The 20,867-nt window shown below is 36.0% G+C and overlaps 2 protein-coding genes across 2 annotated transcripts in view; both read left to right on the top strand.

Annotated features, from left to right (window-relative positions):
- Positions 1–20,294, top strand: part of LOC308434718 (olfactory receptor 6C3-like) — a gene marked incomplete at both ends in the record, with an annotated part of 78,184 nt that extends 57,890 nt beyond the window's left edge. The window contains one exon of the mRNA XM_080935110.1: positions 19,434–20,294. Within this exon, the coding sequence (XP_080791236.1) occupies positions 19,434–20,294 (861 nt within the window). The remainder of the gene's footprint in view (positions 1–19,433) is intronic.
- On the top strand, positions 4,876–5,814 carry LOC308434735 (olfactory receptor 6C3-like; the record flags this gene model as incomplete). The annotated part of the gene is made up of 1 exon (XM_080935127.1): positions 4,876–5,814. One exon carries the CDS (start codon positions 4,876–4,878, stop codon positions 5,812–5,814), a length of 939 nt encoding a protein of 312 aa, XP_080791253.1.
- Positions 20,295–20,867: the final 573 nt, after the last annotated feature.

Genomic DNA, 20,867 nt, shown 5'->3' with positions numbered 1-20,867 from the left:
GAAAAATGTTGGAGACTCCTGATGACAGCCCTGCTCCTGATGCTTTGGAACCAGAGAGTCAGAGGAGAGGCGAGATGGGCGATTCTTTCGGCATTCCCGAAACCAATTCCAGTGGAACATGATGATACAGTCTTCCCTATGTTTTTCACCACCGATATCAACTTGGGTGGGGGTGGGACTCTTTGAAGCAATCCTTTGCTGCGGTCTTGTGTTGCTTCTCTGGCTGGTTTGTAAGCTCAAGGCCCAAACAAAAAGAGAGACAAGGTGGTTATTGCCCAAGCACTTGTCTCTCTAGAACATGGAGCATCAGCCAATATCTAGTTGTCTATGCTTAAGCAGTAGGTCGCTGACCAGACAGCTCTTACACTCCTAGAACTTCGGTTCATTGCACAGGATTAAAGTGTCTGGCTTGAATAGCCCATGAGGGATGCTGAGCTAAGCATCGCATTAAGAGCCCCTCGCTGCGGGGTATCTCTGGGAGATATGTCATTTTGCATGAGGGTTGCCTGGCCCAGTGTCCCTCCCTCAGAAAAATGGCAGAGTAACAGGTCAGGTGTACTACGGGCTACAAAAAGCCGAGCGGTTACTCCTGTACATTGTCTTTATACACCTTAATGAGGATTTGAATTCTATCTCCGCCCTCCTAATATGGGTGTCCTACTTTGCTTAAAGAATAAAGGAAAGGGGGAGATGTGGGGCGCTGCCTGCACATTCTTCATTACAAGATGGTGCTGACATCCGGCTGGAGTTAGCAGTAAACAAGTCATGTGCGCACACGCTGGGTAACTTTCCAGTCCTTGAGCTCTGCCTCTCCCATGGCGTCATAGGGCCTAATGAGTTTCAACCAATCAGGGGGCTCCACGTCCAAGGCGAGGACTGATTCCTATATAAGGGGAAGGGCTAGATAGTTCGAAGTCTTCGTCTTCACTTGTTGCAAGCTTATGCTCTGCCTATCGAGATGCATTAAAGCTTTACCACAGAAGAATCCTATTTCGTGTGCCTTGCTGGCGAGATGGTTGTGCGGGACACTTCTTTTATGCTCGAGGTCATCTCATTCTTACGGGTTGGGAAGTTTTCTTCTACAATTTTGTTGAAGATATTTACTGTGCCTCTTAGTTGATATTCTTCTCCCTCTTCTATTCCTACTATCCTTAAGTTTGGTCTTCTCATTGTGTCCTGGATCTCCTGGACATTTTGGGTTAGGAGCTTTTTGTTTTTTGCATCTTCTCTGGCTGTTTTGTATATGTTTACAATGTTGTCTTCGGCCCCCGATATTCTCTCTTCCATCTCTTTTAGTCTATTGGAAATGCTTGCTTCGGTGACTCCTTATTTCTTTTTTAGGTGTTCTACCTTTAGGGTTATCTCTTTTAGTGTTTTCTTTATTGTGTCAATTTTCGTTTTAAATTTCTTCTTCTATTCCTTCATCTCTTTTGTTCTGTTTTCCTCTAGTTCTTTGAGTTCTTTGAGTTTTTTTCTTGTTTCCTCTTTAAAATTTCCTCTTTTAAAGTTTCCTCTTCTGATTCTTTTTGCTTTTCCTCCAGTTCTTGTTTAAGGATCTCTATCATCATCTTGAGGTATGATTTTAGGTCTGTGTCTTCTTTTTCTGGAGTGTTTGGCATTCTGATGTTTGCTGTGATGGGTTTGCTGGGTACTGGTGTTGCCAGGTTGTCTTGGTTTCCTTGGGATATGCTCTTTTGCTTTCTTCTTGCCATCTTGTTGTCAGTGATATGTTCTTGCTTTTCCCTTGTACCTGGTCTGTGTCCCTGGATCTCCACTGGTCCAGGTGGCAGAAGATCTGAGCCCTGTTATGAACCAAATGAATCTAACAGATACCTATACAACTTTTTATTCCACCCCTCCCACTCCCAAAAGCTAACTGCCTGAACAGCCAACCATTGGACTGATCATAGGGACCTTAATGGAGAGCTTAAGGCAAGAACTGTAGGAGTTAAAGTGTTTTGCAACCCCCCAGGAAGAACAATAATATCAATTAACCCAGATCCCCCAAAACTCCCAGGGACTAAACCAAAAAGTATATACACGGAGCAAGCCATAACTCCAGCTGGATATGTAGTAGAAAACTGCCTTAGTCCTGTGGAGGCTTGATGACCCAGGGTAGGAAAATTCTTGGGCACTGAGGCAGGAGTGGGAGGCAGGTTAGAGAGAACCTTCATAGAGGCAGGGGAGAAAAAGGGAATGGGGTTTTGTAAAGGGGAAACTGGGAAGGATGATCATTTGAAATGTAAATAAATAAAATAACCAATAAAAAAAGAAAAAATGGCATTCATTACTCAGTGTTCACACACACGCATGCACGCATGCACATACAAAACAGAATATTGGAGGAAAATTTTGTATAGTACAATCTTATAATGTCTGTATTTGTAGACTGTATAAAATACAATAAAGTACATAATAAACAATAAAATATCCAAATGTGTCATTATCTTATACCTATAAATAGTTCAGCTTAATTAAGGATATCATCTTTATATTAATCAAAAGATTTGAAGAAAATTGTGGCTGCTAGGTTAGGGCAAAAATAGGTCTGTGGACATTGTTGTCGCTCTGGATCTCATATGATGGAGCAAATATTAGTCTTGAAATTATAGAATAAAAAAGAAGAACAAAATACAATCCTAACTTTTGAAGGTATCAATGTAATGGTCCTTTAAGTTCCCAGTTCTTCTCTGCATTTGCAGAACTTAATAATTATAAATTATTAGTAAGACTGTCAAAGAAGAGAACATTGTAGGGCAGTTTAGTTCTGGGCTTAACTAATCCCAAATGAACTGAGAATAAATTATCTCCTGGGCATAGACTGAGTCCATGCACTCATTAAGAAAATTGCTTGACCAAAGGGAAGCCAGGTTGGATGCTATCAGTTGATTGGTACATCTTTTTTTCTCTGTCTCTCTATATTGTGTGGTTTTCAAGAAAGATGAGTCACAGAATTTCTATGCACATGTCTTGCACTTCTGCTTGCGTCCTTCTTGTCCTTAGTTGCACATGTCAGAGATTTATAGACAGACTGTCCAGAGAATGTAAAGTTATATTTATGTCTGTGAAGTTTTAAATTTTATCTTACCCAGAGAGCTTCAGAATGTTTCACCTTCTGTTGTCTTAAAAAAGTATCAGTCGCTTCATTTTCTTAAAGAATTCCAAGGATGACAAGAGTGAGTTTATAGCATATCTAGTTTCTGTGAAATGATAAAAACGATTAAAGGTACATTTATTTTCATTTCTAAGTGAGGATGTTGGCAACTCTAGAAACCATCCTACTTGTATCTTTTAGTGTGGCAGGACTCAGTGCAATAAACAGAGGGAAGAGCAAATGACAAAACTGTCTTCTGAAGAATATTATGAATATGTTTATTTTTATGTTTCTAAGTGGCAGGATTTGAGACATGGTTGATTACTATAGGTTTTTATATCTGATAATATTACCATATATACCAAACAGTGTGTTTTATATTTGTGAAAATATGCATTTTTTATTCATCATTGAAAGGTCTAATTTACTGGAAAAAGCAAGCATTCCCAAAATATTATTTAAATATTTATTAATGTTATTTTTTCATTTAGCATATTTTAACTAGTCTGTAAACAATGTGACAGTTATATGTCATTTTTGATGGCATATTGACAGAAAAGGTGTATATTCTTAAAAAGAAAAAAACCATGGAGACTTGGAAGACTAATGTAGAAAGGTGAATAATGATCATTATCAACTTTAGTACTGGTGATGTGCTGAACTGCACAGCACAGAAACTAGTACAACAACCTGGACAACTTACACCACAGATTCTTTGATGTCTGTTAAGCATTAGGAGAGAAGAGGACTGAAAGAAATCATATAGGTTACAGTGTTGAGCTCTGTGATTTGAGAAAGTAAATACTATAGATAATTTTATTTATTCTGATAATTCTTTGAGAAGGATGGCATTATTATACTTTGAGATAAAACATTTGAATGAGTTATTTATGTCCTCAAGAAAGTTTAGATATGAAGTCACAAATAAACAGTAAAAGATGTTGAAATATGTGTCTCTAAATTTATAGGAAATAGGTATTGATTCCTCGCTCTGTTTAATTATTTTCCTTGGTCCATGTTTTAATTGTCACAAATCAAAATTTACTTATTTTTTGCTTGTTTTATTGTTCCAAGACAGAGTCTCTTTGTGTAACCTTGGCTGTCCTGGAACTAGTAGAGATTGGCCTCCTGCTTCCCAAGTGCTGGGATTAAAACTTGTGCTACCATCACCCAGCTTTGTTTGTTTAATAGTAAAAGAAAATCTAGTCTCATTTTGGCATTTGAAAACATATTTACTTCCTTGGCCATTTAAAAATAACTGGGCTGGAGATATGGCTCAGCTTTTATAGGCTAGGCTCATAACCAAAAATATAAAAACCACACATACTATGGTTGAAAATAACCATGTCAGAATTTAGGTTTAGTATATATGTTTAGGTTTCTACCAGTAAACTCTAGAAGTTTTGAAACAGAATTGAATTCAAATGTTATATATTTAGTCTAGAAAACATACAATGTGTGAAATCAGAAAACTTGTTTCATATTGAAAATGAAGATACTATTAAAATATTGTTACACAAATCAATAGTTTAAAGGTACCTTACAAATATAGAAATTATGACTGTATCTAGAGTTTTCTGTATAATTATTGAAGGCACTTTATACATCACCTTACAATTATCTTTCCATTTAACAAGACGAGGTCTGTTTAATAGGAATTAGTAGGTATTGTTTCACTTCATTGGATATTCTAATATCAATATTTAAACTTTAATTCTCTTCAATTAAATTTTCATTTTAATTTTTTTAATCAATAGATTTTTTTTTCATAATGTACCAACATGAAGAACCACTCTGTGATCACTGAGTTTGTGCTCTTGGGCATATCAGATACACCAGAAGTTCAGGTTGTGATTTTTGTCTTTTTATTCGTTGCTTACATATTAAGTGTGTGTGGAAACCTAAGCATAATCACTCTTACCGTGTTAGACTCTCAGTTAAAGACTCCTATGTATTTCTTCCTCCGGAATTTCTCCTTCTTAGAAATTATATTCACCAGTGTTTCCATCCCTAGATTTTTGGAGTCAATAATTACTCAAGTCAAGACCATTTCTTATAATAATTGTTTGGCTCAGTTATTTTTCTTCATCTCCATGGGAGTGTCTGAGTTTTTTCTCCTAACTGCAATGTCTTATGATCGCTATGTTGCCATCTGCAAGCCACTGCACTACACCCTCATCATGAATCAGAAGGTCTGCACCCTCCTTGTCCTCACCTCATGGCTGGGAGGGTTTCTGACCATTTTTCCCTTGCTCATGCTATTTCTCAAGTTAGATTTTTGTGCTTCGAATGTTATTGATCACTTTTGCTGTGACTACTTCCCCATTTTACAGCTCTCCTGCTCAGATACAAAGTTTTTAGAGACAATCGGCTTTTACTTTGCGTTTATTACTCTGCTGTTCACACTGGCTCTAGTGATCCTGTCCTACATCTGCATCATCAGCACCATTCTGAGGTTCCCATCTGCCACTCAGAGAAAAAAGGCTTTCTCCACCTGTTCCTCTCACATGATTGTCATCTCCATCTCTTATGGCAGCTGCATTTTCATGTATGTCAAACCTTCTGCTAATGAAAGGGCATCACTAACCAAAGGAGTGGCTGTTCTCAATACTTCAATTGCTCCCATGCTGAACCCTTTTATTTACACCTTGAGGAATCAACAAGTAAAACAAGCCTTCAAGGATTTGATTAATAAAGTAATTTTTAACAGAAAAAAATGAACATACTGGTTATCATGAATGTCATTGCACCTCTTTAAAAATGAAGTAATCAAACTTCCATTACATTATGAGCACCTTGGTCTTAGCTTATCAAAAAAGTATTTTGTGTGTATGGGAATTTTGCCTGCTTGTATACCTGTGTACATTTCTGTGTACCTATTGCAAGTCTTGTAATTACAGAGGCCAGAAAAGCACGTTGGGTCTCCTGGAAGTGGGGTTACTGATGGCTCTGAGCCATTATGTTGGTGTTGTGAATTGCACCAGTATCCTCAAGAAAAAAAAATCAGAAGAACTTTTAACCTCAGTGCCACCTCTCTATTCCCTGAACTTTCCTAGTGATTTGACAGTAACCCTGTCATTATTTCCTTTAAAACTTTGTGGGTATGTTTTATTATTTACTTTGTGTGGAAGCATGCCGTCATGGAGGAGGTAGGACTACTGGGAAATGTTATGGAACATTTGATAGACACCCTATTTTGGAATAAGAACCTGTTTTCATTGTATTCTGTTTCACAAATGATGTTAAAGTGTTTGTTATATTCACACATATACATATGTGTGAATGTACATGCTTGTGTGTACAGAGGCGAGTGGCCAGTATTGGGGTCTCCATTTCTTGCTCTTGCCTAGTTCCTTTCAGGAGGTAGGATTACCACCAAAAAGCCCAGCTGATTTTATTTCTGTCCCCTTGTTTCACTTTCCACTTGTTTCTGTTCTCTTCAGTTCTTGGGTTATAGGCAAGCATGGACTATGCTCAGACTTTATATGGCTACTGATATCCAGAGTATACTCCTCATAAATGTACAACAAACGCTCTTAACAACTGAGCATCTCCCATGCCAAGTGTACTTCAAATTTATTAAAATACATTAGTCCCTTGGTCTGGTGGCAGAGTAAAGATCATACATTAAGTATCTCATGATACATGGAATGTATGTAAAAACATGCCAAATAATTTTAAATGCCTTCTGTCTTATTATATTCCTTTAAAATTTTTGATTTTCCATCTCTTCTGCCAAATTCAAACAAATACACCCTATGAAACTGGAAAACTAAGATACAAAATCATTTCAGTCATAGTCATAACTTGATATCATCTCTACTGTAGCCGTTTTGGATCCTATATAATTGTATGGAAATTGGAGGTAATACATATCTGTGTATTAAACATACAGAAAACCTTAGAGGACTCTGATTTTAGCCTTGACTGATTAGGTAACAGCTTAACATTTTTTTTCCATTTTTTAAGATTTCACATATGTTTACCAATGAATTATATCTACTCCCAGCTTCTCCCTTCCAATTACCTCCTCCCAATCTCATCCCATGTTTGTTTGTTTGTTCATAAGCCACTTAGTGCTCCCAATATAGTTATAGATGTCAGGCCACCTTCTGGTGTATGGGGAACTTACTGGTGTCTGTGTTCTCATAAAACAATGATTCTCTCTCTTCCACCAACTATACACTACCAAGAGCATCTCAGTAAGGGGCAGGGTCTGAAGATCATCTGCCTACTCTTTGCTGGTAATTTGATTGACTTGATATTGTATAGGTCTTGTGCAGGCCACCATAAGTGGGACCCCATGAGTGTTGTAGACATGTCACGCCCAGCAGATGTTATTCACAGCATGCCTCTCATCTTCTTTTCTTACAATCTTTCCACCTCCTCTTTCTTAAGGTTCCCCCAGGCTTGGTGGAGGGTGACTAAAATAGATGTCTAAGTTCTGGCTGAGCATCTAGTCACTCTGTGCACTTGGGCCAGTTATGCATCTCTCCCCTGACTGTTGCTCACTTATAAAAGAAGCTCTTCTGACAACAACTGAGAAGAACTTAGTTCCATGGGTATAAACATACACATTTAGAATAGAGGTTCTCAAAGTGTGGGTCATTTGGAAATCAAATGATCCTTGTATAGGGGTCACCTAAGACCATTGGGAAATACAGAAATTTACATTATAATTCATTACAGTAGCAAAATTACAGTTATGAAGTAGCAAAAAATATTTTTATGGGTGGGTTCACTACAATTCGTGCCACTGTATTAAAGGGTCACAGCACTAGGAAGGTTGAACAAACATTGATTAGAAGGTATTGGTCAGCATGGCCATTTAAAACAACTTGAACCTATGACATTCCTATCTATGGGATTTTATCCAGGTTTATAGAAAAAATACATAATTCTGTCCCGTGAAGCAGGGCTCAATTCCATTCATAAACTGGTTACTTATCCCAATCATTTTTGCTGCTATTGCACAAATGAACACATTTTTGTCTAGCACACAGTATCACAGAATGCAGTGTGTAGCACTAGGTGAAGTCATTGATGTGTTTGCTCCCCAGTAGTCTATATGAAACTTTTTAGCATGAAAAAATTTGTAGCCAGAAGAAAATTCCCTGGGTGTCTTGATATTGTTTTCTTTATTTTCTGCAATGCCTAATGTCAAGGTGTGAGATGTCCTCAGAACTAGAGTTTTTTTTTTTTTTTTTTTTTTTTTTTTTTTTTTTTTTTTTTTTTACCATGTATTATGTTGGATGATCAAGGGAAATGGTAATAGCCTGTGTAGTTTTACAGACTTTGGGGCTCACTTTTGCCAATAAATCACACAGCCTCAGCCACAGCCACACACACACACATACACACACACACACACACACACACACACACCCAAAGAGGGGGGGGAAGAGATCTGATACTTTGTAGTGCAATTTTCATTTAACAACCAATGTCTTCCAGGAGTTACGTGGTCCACCTATGACTTCATTCTTATTTTAAAAAGTCATATTTTAAAATTAATAACTCAATTTTCATCAGGCTAAGTAAGTTACATCAAAATATATTGTGAAATGATATATTAACATTATATTGAATTGTATATTTTTGTTTTAGTATATAAAAACTCGCTTTCTACTGATTAAAAGGTAGAAATTACTTTATGTCTGTGTTTAATTCAAATACAGGGTATAAATGAGAGTTTTTATAAATAATATACTTCTTCATAGTGGGTCTAAAATATTTTACATTTGATAGATATATGAATTAATGCATAATGATAAGGTTTCTGCTACATAATGCTAGCTTTATGAATAATAATGAAAATTTTGAAATGCCAAATGATGTTAAAGATTAAATTTACATTGATTAGAATAAATATTACCTTTTATAAATTACATCTACTGCAAACATCCTTTTACAAGTTAAGAATTAATTTCATTTGAAGTAAAAATTACAAAATTACTACACTGATTTTTTTGAACCCTAAATGAAACACTTACCTAATGAACAATTATTTATATAATGTCATTGATTTTAAAAAAAATCTATTGAAATGATTATTCCATTAAAAACCCTGAAGATTAAGGAAATTTGGATTAAAAAAATTCAACACCAGTAATTATTTTTAAATGGTTATTAGTGCTTTTATTTCCTGTCTCCCTAATGCAAAGCTCATGTTTTATAATATTTTATTAATATTTTAATGACAATAGATTTTTTTCATATAACATATTCTGTTCATGACCCCCATCTCCTCTAAGATTCTCCTCACTTTCCTGCCTGTATAACTTCAGGCATTTTTTCTCTCCCTCTGTTTAGAAAACTATCAGGTCATTAAACCAATCAACCAATCAACCAACTAACCAGAATAGGGCAAAAATCACAATAAGAAAATAAATAAACAGCTCAAGATACAAAGACAGACAGACATAGAACAGAGAGATAGACAGAGACATGTACCACTAAACATATAAAATTGCAACCCATATTTAAATAAAATATTAGTGATGTAAAAACAAATTTTACAAAAATCTTTGAGATAAAATATGTCCAAAAATAGCATTGAGTTCCCTTTTGGTTGGTCATTTACTGTAGGGCATGATTCCTGCCCTTAGGTGTGGTTTGTCTACCCAGTGATATTCCATTGGAGAAGATTTGTTTTTCCTTTTTTGAGTGGTTGTCAAGGGGAGACAACCTCTTGGTTAGGGATGGAGATCATAACTGCTTCTCTTCTCAGTGCTGGGACCCCATCTGACTAGGCTGTATAAAGGCCCTGCCCATGCTGCCACAGTCCCTGTGAGTCTATTGTGTGTAACTTTTCTGTTTTCTGGTCTGTAATGTTTTCTGAGCCTTGAGGGAGTTTGTTGGAGACATCTCATTAAAAATTGAATGTTCCAAAGTCTCTTATTCTCTACACATTTTTTATAGCTATAAAGATAGTAACATGTTAACAATCTTTATTTTGTAAGACATACACATAGAAGCAATACAACAGTTTGCATAATCTATGGTTTCTAAACACTTAATCACCAACAGTCACTCTGAGACTCTGTGCCAAGGAGTTTCATGGAGCCCACTTATCTTCTTTGCTACCCATGTCATCAGAAGTCTTGGTGGATGTTTTCCTAGTTTGCCTCCCCATGCTGCTGCTTGATTTGCTAGATCTCGTTCTCCAGCTGTACAATAGTCTGCTCTATCTCATAGTTCTTACTTGCCAGTGACACCCAATTTGACTCCTCCTTATAATGTCTGAGCAAGACTTGTTTTTGGGTATTGTATATGAGAGGTGGGTGACTGCTAGTTTCAGAGACTAGACAAAGAAAGCATGCCTTTAAAATTACATGCAACAGGGTATAACAAAATGTTGTTAGGAGTTATTACATTGTTATTGTCTAGCAGAAAAATAGTATTTGGCTTTTCTTTAGAACTATGGCCTATCCATATATATATATATATTTTGCCATATAAGCAGTGTCAGTAGTGGGTTTCATCTTGTGGAATTGGGCTTAAATCTAATCAGAGAGTGGGTAGTTAAGAAACCCACAGCAGCGTGTCACTACTGCATCGGTGTATTATGTAGGCAAGTCACCATTGTAGAGCAAAGGGTTTAAAGCATGGTTAGTATTTGCCTTTCTTCTCTGGTTGCACACAAAGTAACTTCCATTTCCATGAATACTAGTCCATAGTGGTGAAGGCTCTACCTAGGCATCAGCTTGGCTTCACTGTGTTCAATGAGATATGATGGTGTCTCCAGCAACAGGGTCTCTAATACTCCAGGACCAATCAAGGAAGTGGCCCTTGGATCACTTACCTGGATTCTTATAGGTTTAGTAGACTTTGAATCTGTTAGGTGGCTTTTAGATCAGCTATAGGGATAATGAGAGCTGACTTATCAACTCCTGACCTGGCTATCTGATTCATGTTCATAAGTTACATGAGTCACTGAGGATCCTTCAGCTAAATGGGAGAGGTCTGAGGTTGTAGACCAGACTGGTGCCTAGGTTTTCCAGGTCATGTTACATGCCTTTGAATGATTAATGGCTTAGAAGTGTGGTTATGTGACTCCAGAAAGGTACTGGAGTTGGGCAGCATTTGTATGGTTCCAGTGGTAGCTGAGGATGAGTGATGGCCTAGAATCAGGTATCTATGACCTTAGACCTATGCTGGGGCCAATCCAAGCTCTGGTATGGGCTGTGAACTAAAAGGATATATAGAATATTTTCTATATAAAGTAATTCATGTACCCAATGCCCCATGACTACATACTATATGAAACATTCAAATTAGTGCATACAACCTTGAAGAATTTTGTTGAGTTACTAGAATTTTAACAGAGCAAGCTAGGCAAAATAAGAAAAAATACTCCATGAAATCTTTAAATCTTCTGCAGTTGCAAAGAACCTTAAGGCCTACATGTTCCACCCTGAGATTCCACCTCACACCAGTCAGAATGGCTAAGATCAAAAATTCAGATGACAGCAGATGCTGACGAGGATGTGGAGAAAGAGGAACATTTCTCCACTGTTGGTGGGGTTGTAAACTGATACAACCACTCTGGAAATCAGTCTGGTGATTCCTCAGAAAATTGAGCATAGTACTACCTGAAGACCCAGTTATTCCACTTCTGGGCATATACCCCAGAGACACTTTAATACACAACAAAGATATATGCACCACAATGTTCTTAGCAGCTCTATTTATAATAGCCAGAAGCTGGAAAGAACCCAGATGTCCTTCAATAGATTAATGGATACAAAAATTATGGTATATTTACACAATGGAGTATTACTCAGCTATCAGAAACAATGACTTTATGAAATTCCTAAGAAAATGAATGCATCTAGAGAATATCATCCTGAGTGAGATAACCCAGTCACAAAAGAACAGGAATAATATGCAGTCACTGATAATAGGATACTAACCCCAGAAAGCTCTTATCACCCCAGAAACAACTCACAGACTATATGAAGCTCAAGAAAAACAAAGGCTAAAAATAAATAAATAAATAGAAGCCTTAGTTCTTTTTAGGGAAAAAAGTGTATAGCACCCTCTCAGAGTGTGGTACACCTGGATCTCAAATAATTAATAATCCAAGAGCTAAGATAATAGCCTTGTGGCAATTTTTGGTACTCATAGATCATTATGCTTAATCTATACCCAACAAGAAATCTGTTTTCATGTTACATTCTGTCCTACATGTACTTCATGCTTATGGTAACTAGTTGGATTTCTATGCATGCTATCAAACCTCTAAAAGAATTCAGTATTGACAAAAATATTCATATAATGTCATGCCAAAATGCCTTTAAAAATCTGTAAATGTATCCCTCTTTTTTAAAAAAATAAAGCAGTAAAAAAAAAAAAAAAAAAAAAAAAAAGGCTCACACGTTCCAGAACTGACAATCGACTTTGAGTTTTATCTGTTAAAGAACCAAATGGGAACTATGTATAATTATATGTCTTGAGCAATGGCTATGATAAAAATTTCAGACATAGCTTTAAAGGTAACAGTGACAAAACATGAATTTTTCTAAGCATAATATTACAAAACCCCTCAAAATATATAGAACACAAAAATTATGAGATGAATGTTGGTAAGTTAACATCTTTAAGTAGAGAAAATAGTAAGATATAATCAATTAGAATATTCTTGACTCATTGTGGTAACATCATATTTTCTGGGGCAAGAGGAAATGCAAATACAGATATTAGAGATATTAAGATATTAAAAGGGGGTTATTATGAGGTATAGTGTAAAACCAATGGTGTAGCTCTTCTTCATGCCAATTGTCATAGCTACTGTTCCATTGCTGTGTGGAGACACCATGTCCAAAGAAACTTCTAGCTCAAAGCATTAAATAACACACATTCTTATAGTTTCAGAGGGTTCATTCATGATAATTATGGCAAGAACATAGCAGCTAGTAAGGCAGACATGGTGTTGTAAAAGTAGGTAAGCTACATTTGATTTTCTACTGGCAGAGAGTGAGGGAGGAGAGGGAGAGAGAGAGAGAGAGAGAGAGAGAGAGAGAGAGAGAGAGAGAGAGAGAGAGAGAGAGAGAGAGAGACAGAGAGGGGAGGGAGGGAGGGAAGGAGGGAGGGAGGGAAGGAGGGAGGGAGATTTTAGTATCAAGATATATTTTGTTTGATCTTTTTGAATTTAGTTTTTCAGGCAGACTACCTCTATCAAATCTAATCCATATAACTCTGGAAGTCACACAGAACTGAATCATACTTTTTAAAAACACAAAGACACAACCTTTATCCCAAAGTATTCGGTCCCTTAGTTGGCAACTAGAATATCTTGTAATTTGTAATCTCTTCCAGAGAAATAATATAACCACAAAACTCAACATCATACCCAATTTGAAATTTAAAATATATAAATAAGAATAAACTAAAAAAAACTGTATGATCTTATTCTTAGGCCTCTAATAATCTGTCATGTCAATTAATCAACTCAAATTCCCACAGATCTCACATTGAGAGAAGATGAGCCTCTTGTGGTAATTTTAAGATAACTACAAACCCTCACTAGCCAGTATCTGACGAGCCACATGGCCTTAGTGTGGGTAATTCACAAAACAATCTAACTTACTATCAATTACAAATCTATAAGCAAGCAATTTGTAAAACCATGAATTTAGTCCAAAATATTTCGATCTGTTCATCTCTCAATCTGAAGTGTCAGATCTTCATTTATTAATAACTTCCCTAATATATGTCTGTATTCAGTCTGCTGTGTGTACAAACTAAGACTTTTATCTTAGTTCCAAACTGCAGGTAAAAATTCCCACATAATTTGGGTAGACTCAATACTCTACTAGAAAAACAAACTTGACTTGTATATTAATTCTTTATACCATCTTCAAAACAAACCAACCAGCTTTTAATGATTTTCTAAACAATTCTGCCAAAGAATCAAGCAACTACTAATCTCTCCATCTCTGTGTTCAGGGTAGCCTGCCATTTGACAGCAGGACCCCACAGCCTCCCAGCAAAAGCTGCCTCTGTGTTTCTTTTGTTTAAGGTTTCTATGCTTGAGACATCATGTTACTCAAAATGATTTTGGGCCCTTCTTACTTAGAAAATACATTTTTCTTTCTAACTCTAACACCAAAGCCTTCACTTTTAGTAGATTCTTGCCTAACCTCTTAAGGTAAATATTAAAAGATGGCTTAACCTTATATCCCATGGTAATGCTGGCACCTTAGGTGCCATTTGGCACTGTGGGGTTCTCTAACTTTGCACTCCATGCCACCACTAGGAACTCAGGCGTGGTTCACTCTACTGCTCCTGTTGCTTCTGCCCCAGTATGTTGTTTTCACCCACTTCCCCTTGGTGTTTTGTTGCCAGGCCTTACACACACATCCCAACTCTGTGGTGGGCTTTATGTGCTTTGCCACTACACCCTTTGAGCTAAGTTAAGTAATCACATCAAAGAATGCACCAAACTACTCTGATCCAATAAGTATAATATAATTTGCCAACCTAGATGAGTCAAATGATCTTGCACAATTCCATCCCTTATAAAACATTCAGAACAATCTTATTATGAAGAGGTGTGATGAGAGAAACATACACATCTGCCTCCATCTTTGTTCCTTCCGGAATCCTCCCTCCCTGCTTTTCTTAAAGAGCTTTCATCGGAAATGTTTTACAACTTAAAAATAAATGTTAAAATCACTTTTCAAAGTGTTCTTTTTTCTTCCTGTGACTCAACTAGCAGGCTGAAAGTTAGAAGTAGCACAATTCCTGAAGAGATAGAACAAAGGCTACATTATGGAACACACCCCCACCCCAGCTCTTAGGCTACAGGTGTTACTCACCTAACGCAGCAGCTTTTAACTCTAAGAATGAGGAAGAAAGTTTTTAGTAATTTTTAGAAGTTATCATCAGCATTCAGTATAGTTAGAGAGCTAGAAAGTCTAGAGACCATCAGTCTTTAAAGCCATACCAGATTCCTACTCTGTGTTCTGTTCCTGGCACCAGATAAGAAATGACACAACTTTCTAAGAAAGCTACAAATCCTAATCCTTCTAAACAGTTCACCAACTGGAGACTAATCATGAAAAAAAACCCAAACCAAACAAAAACAAACAAACAAACAAACAAACAAAAAAAACCAAAACACAAAAACCCCAAAACGATCCTATGGAGGCCATTCTCATTCAAACTACCATACCTGGTGATCTCAGAATGAGGGCCTATTTACTTCAAGTCCAGTCTGAGTTTTAAGATGTGAGAACTGTCCAAGGTCAGGAATAGATGAATATTACAGTTCAAGATACAAGATAAATGAGCCTGGCATGATGGCTTAGCAGGAAACACACCTGTGTTCATCTGTGATGACCCCATTCAATCCTATGTAGTGGGAAAACAAAACTGATATTTGACAGTTATTCTCTGACTTTTACATGCATGTTTTGACATGCACACATACACACAGATGCACATTCAGACACACTATATAAGAGAAATTTATGTTTCCTTTGTTCTTCTATTCATTTGTGTTCTACAGTAGACTAAATGTACACCTACAAAGAAAAGCTTATCTTTAGACTGTAATAGATCTAATGCTAATTTTTCAGGAAACACCATCACAGACATCTCATGAAAGCATTTTACCACTTAGGTGAGAGTCCTGTAATTCTGGAAGATGATTCACTTACAACTACTATTGTAGTGGGAAAAAAAAGCAATTCATGATACCACCAGCAAGGCACCTGGTAGACAGGCTGGCCTGTTCTCATCCTGGCAGACTCTCTAACTCAGAGCTCTGAAATCTCTCCACCCAGCTTGACAAGTTCCCATGGCAGGCTCTGCCATGCTTGCAAATTTCCATGGCTTGCTTGAGTGCCATGCCAGAGTACCTTTCTTAAACCCAGCTGAGTTGCCCTGTGAAGGAAAACACCACACAATCTTAGTTTAAAATTAACAGGTAACACAAGGATCCCAGCAGATTCACCACATAAAACAGGGACCTCCTCTACCTACATTGTGTCTTCCATTATATCTCCTGTTCAAAAGGCCACATCTTTTTTCTTGGTTCCCCTCTTCCTCTCTTCCTGACCCAGAAGTCCTGCCTACTTGCCCAGTGATTGGCTCCTTGAAATCTTTATTCATTATGGGAAGGTTCTGCCACATACCATATAGAGCAGATCTTTACTTCAACATTGTAGTTCTGGGTTTAGTGAGAAATTACAGGATGCTGTTTGTTGTATTTTGATAGTTGAAAAGGTGTTATAGAAGCAAAACATAGGCTATTTATTGTAATACATGTAGTCCTGTATTATATGTTTATATGACATACAATACAAATATTGAATTGTGCAAACACATAAGCCTTCAAAGTCTGATGGGATGCTAATAGACAATAAAGTCAACTGTTGTCACATGTATTATTGGCTTTTCTGACTCAGGCTAGTTTCTGATATCTAGGTGTTTAAAGATATTCATGCCATCAAAAGGTAACAAAAGGAAAGTTTTATTTGGGTCTGTGCTCACAGAGGGATAGGAGTCTCTCAATATCACAGTGGAGAAACATGACAGTTGAACCAGCAAGCTGAGTAGGCACATTTGAAGCCACATACATGTTTTAGAAAGTGAATATGGGTACCTCCTAGATTTTGACACCTTGAATTCTTACTCTAGTAACATAATTTTTTCAGTAAGTCTGAAATTCCTAAATTACCTTAAAAGGTCCACCAAATGAGAACCAAATATTCAAATGCCTAATAATATGGTGGCATCTCATATAAACTACAATACTTCACTGCCTGACCCCCATAGTCTTTTGGGCATATTTTAATGGAAAATGTATGTAACACAACTTCAAAAGTCTGGTCTTTCAAAGTCTAAGAAATGTTTATGTGTCCCACATATAAAGTCTGTTCTAAAACTCAAAATAAAAGCAAGTTGTGTTCTTTTAACCTATGATGTGTCACAGAAGAAACTGGACAAAGAACAAGTGCAGAGAAGAATAGGGAACAAAAGAAGCATTTGTGTTAACATCTTCAAAAGTTAGAATTGTCCTTGGCTTTTATTTTCTATTTTTTAACATTAAAATTAATACGTGATCTACAGTATGAGATCCATAGCCACAGTAGTATGTTCTTACCCTATCTTACCAGCCATATATTTATTTTTCAATCTTTTGATTATTCAAAATATAATGTACTATATCATACAAAGTTGTGTCATGTATTCTGGAATAATAACCACCCACTATTCTGCTCTGCACTTGTAGAATTTACTAATTAGTAAATATCGATAAGACTGTCAAAGAAGATACCATTGTAAGATGGTTTATTCTGGGGTTTAACTAATCCCAAATGAATTGAGACTAACTTATCTCCTGAGCATAGACTGAGTCCATGTACTCATTAAAGAGAATTGCTTGACCAAAGGGAAGACAGGTTTGATGTTATAAGTTGGTGGATATACATTTTTCTCTTTCTTTATATTGCTTGGTTTTGAAGAAGGATGAGTTTCCACACCACAATGTACATGTCTTGAACTTCTGCTTGCATCCTTCTTGTCTTTAGTTGAGTGTGTCAGGGATTCATAGACTTGCAGAGAAGGTAAAAATGTTTCTATACTTGTGCAGATCTCAATTTTAATCTTATCCAGAGACCTTCAAAATGTTTTACCCTCCAGTGTCTTAAAACACTATCAGTTGCTTCATTTTCCTAAAGAATTTCAAGGATGATAATAGCAAGTATATACCACATTCTGTGTCTGTGAAATGATAAAAGAGATTCAAGGTACATTCAATTTCATTTCTAAGTGAGGTAGTTAGCATTCTTACAAACATTTCACCATGTATGTTTTTTTATGTCAAGTATTTATAATTAAAAAAAGTAAGCATGACTTCAATGACAAAACTATCTTCTGAAGAATATTATAAATATCCTTATTTCTATGCTTTTAAGTGGCAGAATTTAGGTCATGGCTGACTTCTGTATGGTTTTATATCTTTATATCTGATGGTATTACCATATATACCAAACAGCATGTTTTATATTTGGGAAAAATGCTTTTTATCCATCATTTAAAGGTTATTTTAACCTGAAAATGCAAAAATTCTGAAATGATTATTGAAATATATTTATTATTCTTAATTTTACATTTTAGTAAGTTTTAACTGCCATGAAGCCACATAAGTTATTTGTCAGTTTTGATAACATATTAATGAAAAAATATATCCATAAAGCTAAAAACCTGGAGATTTAGAAGACTAAAGTAGAAAGGTGAATAATATTCATTATTTGCTTTAGCTCTTATCACGTGCTGAACTGCATAACACATAAAGCAATACAACTTTGATAACTTACACCACAGACTCTGTGTTGTCTGTTAAAAATCAGGAGCAAACAAGAGTGATAGAAGTCATATAAGTTACAGTGTAGAGCTCTATGGTTTGAGAAAGTAATGCCAGTACATAACTTTATTTATTCTGATAATTCTTTGAGAAAGAAGCCACTATTTCACTTTGAAATTATAAAAAAAAAACACCTTTGTTTGAGTTCCTTTTGTTCTCCAAAAAATTTGAAGATAAAACAGCAAATACAATTAACAAAAAGAGAATGTTACAATCATACAATTGTCTCAAAATTCATAGTAAATAACTATTGATTTCTGGTTGCATTTAATTATTTTCCTTGCCCCATATTTAAATTCCAAAACACCAAGAAGTTGTTTTTATAATAAAAGAAAATCTGTTCTGATTTTTTTGTTCACAAACATATTTACTTCCTTGGCCAATGTAAAATAACACATATCAATGTTGAAAATAAGTGCAAAAGCACTTAGGTTTAGTAAATATGATGGGTGCTCAGTTTCTACTAATATACTTTAGAAGTTTGGAAATAGTATTGAAGTTAAAATTTAATGTTATATACTCCTTTCTGAAAGCATACAACATGAGAAACCAGAAAACTATTTTGAATTAAAAAGGAAAATGCTATAAAACATTGTTATATAAATCTTTAATTCAAAATAAGTTACATACAAAGAAATTAGGATCATATGAGGACTTTTAGTGTATAATTGCTCAAATGGGTTTTAAACACACTTGTACAAAAATATTTTCCTTTAACAAGATTTCTTTTTGTTTAAGAGAATAAGAAGAGATTAGGAATTGGAAATTCCATTGCTTAACTTCATCGGCTATAGCAATGTACAGTATTTAAGTTTTGTTCCTTTTACATTATGTTTACATTCTGATTTCTTTTTTATCTATAGATTCTTTGACCAACAAATCAGTATGAGAAACCACTCTATGGTGACTGAGTTTTTGCTTTCTGGAATATCAGACACACCAGAAGTTCAGGTTATGATTTTTATCATTTTATTCATTGCTTACATATTAAGTGTGTGTGGAAACCTAACCATCATCACCCTCACCTTGCTAGACTCCCAGTTAAAGACTCCTATGTATTTCTTTCTCCAGAATTTCTCCTTCTTAGAAATTATATTCACCAGTGTTTCCATCCCTAGATTTTTGGAGTCTATAATTACCAAAGTTAAGACAATTTCCTATAACAACTGTTTGGCTCAGTTATATTTCTTCCTTTCCCTGGGAGTGTCTGAGTTCTTTCTCCTAACCGCTATGTCTTATGATCGCTATGTTGCCATCTGCAAGCCACTGCACTATGTTATCATCATGAATCAGAAAGTCTGCACCCTCCTTGTCCTCACCTCATGGCTGATAGGTTTTCTCAGCATCTTCCCTTTAATCATGCTTATCTACAAGTTAGATTTTTGTGCTTCAAATATCATTGATCATTTCTGCTGTGACTTCTTTCCCATTTTACAACTGTCTTGCTCAGATACAAGGCTTTTAGAGGCATTTGGCCTTTATTGTGCCTCTGTAACTCTGCTGTTCACACTGGCTCTAGTGATCTTGTCCTACATCTGCATCATCAGCACCATTCTGAGGTTCCCATCTGCCACTCAGAGGAAAAAGGCTTTCTCCACCTGTTCCTCTCACATGATTGTCATCTCCATCTCTTATGGCAGCTGCATCTTCATGTATGTCAAACCTTCTGCTAATGAAAGGGCATCACTGACCAAAGGAGTGGCTGTTCTCAATACTTCAATTGCTCCAATGCTGAACCCTTTTATTTACACCTTGAGGAATCAACAAGTAAAACAAGCCTTCAAGGATTTGATTAATAAAGCAATGTTTAATAGAAAAAAATGAACATACTGTTTAATGTGAATGCCATTGCACCTCTTTAAAAATGAAGTAATCAAACTTTAATTATATTATGAGCACCTTGGTCTTAGCTTATCAAAAAAGTATTTTCTGTGTATGGGTATTCTGCCTGCTTGTATACCTGTATACATTTGTGTACCTATTGTGAGCCTTTTATCTACAGTGGCCAGCAAAGGGTATTGGGTCTCCTGGAAATGGAGTGGCTGAAGGCTGTGAACCATTATGTTGGTGCTATTAATTGTGCCAGTGTCCTCAAAAAGAATTGGAAGTACTTTTAACCTCAGAGCTACTTCTCTCTAACTCTTCACCTTTTTGTTTAATTTAAAGGTAACTATATTATATTTTCCTTTAGAACTACCTGGGCATTGTTTACTATTTACTATTTGTTGGAACTTTCAATCATAGAGGAGGTAGGCTCCCTGTACAATGCTATGGGGCATTTAATAGACATCCATATTTTGGAATCAGAACCTGTTTTCATTGTATTCTTGTCTCCAGAAATAAGATGCCAATGGTAAAATTCACTTACACTTAGTGTTATAAGTTTGTAATCATTTT

Source organism: Micromys minutus (assembly GCF_963924665.1).
Source record: "Micromys minutus genome assembly, chromosome: 22".
NCBI classification, from domain to species: Eukaryota; Metazoa; Chordata; class Mammalia; order Rodentia; family Muridae; genus Micromys; species Micromys minutus.
The sequence above is the reverse complement of the archived record's forward strand: the minus strand, read 5'-3'. Positions and strand labels throughout refer to the sequence as shown.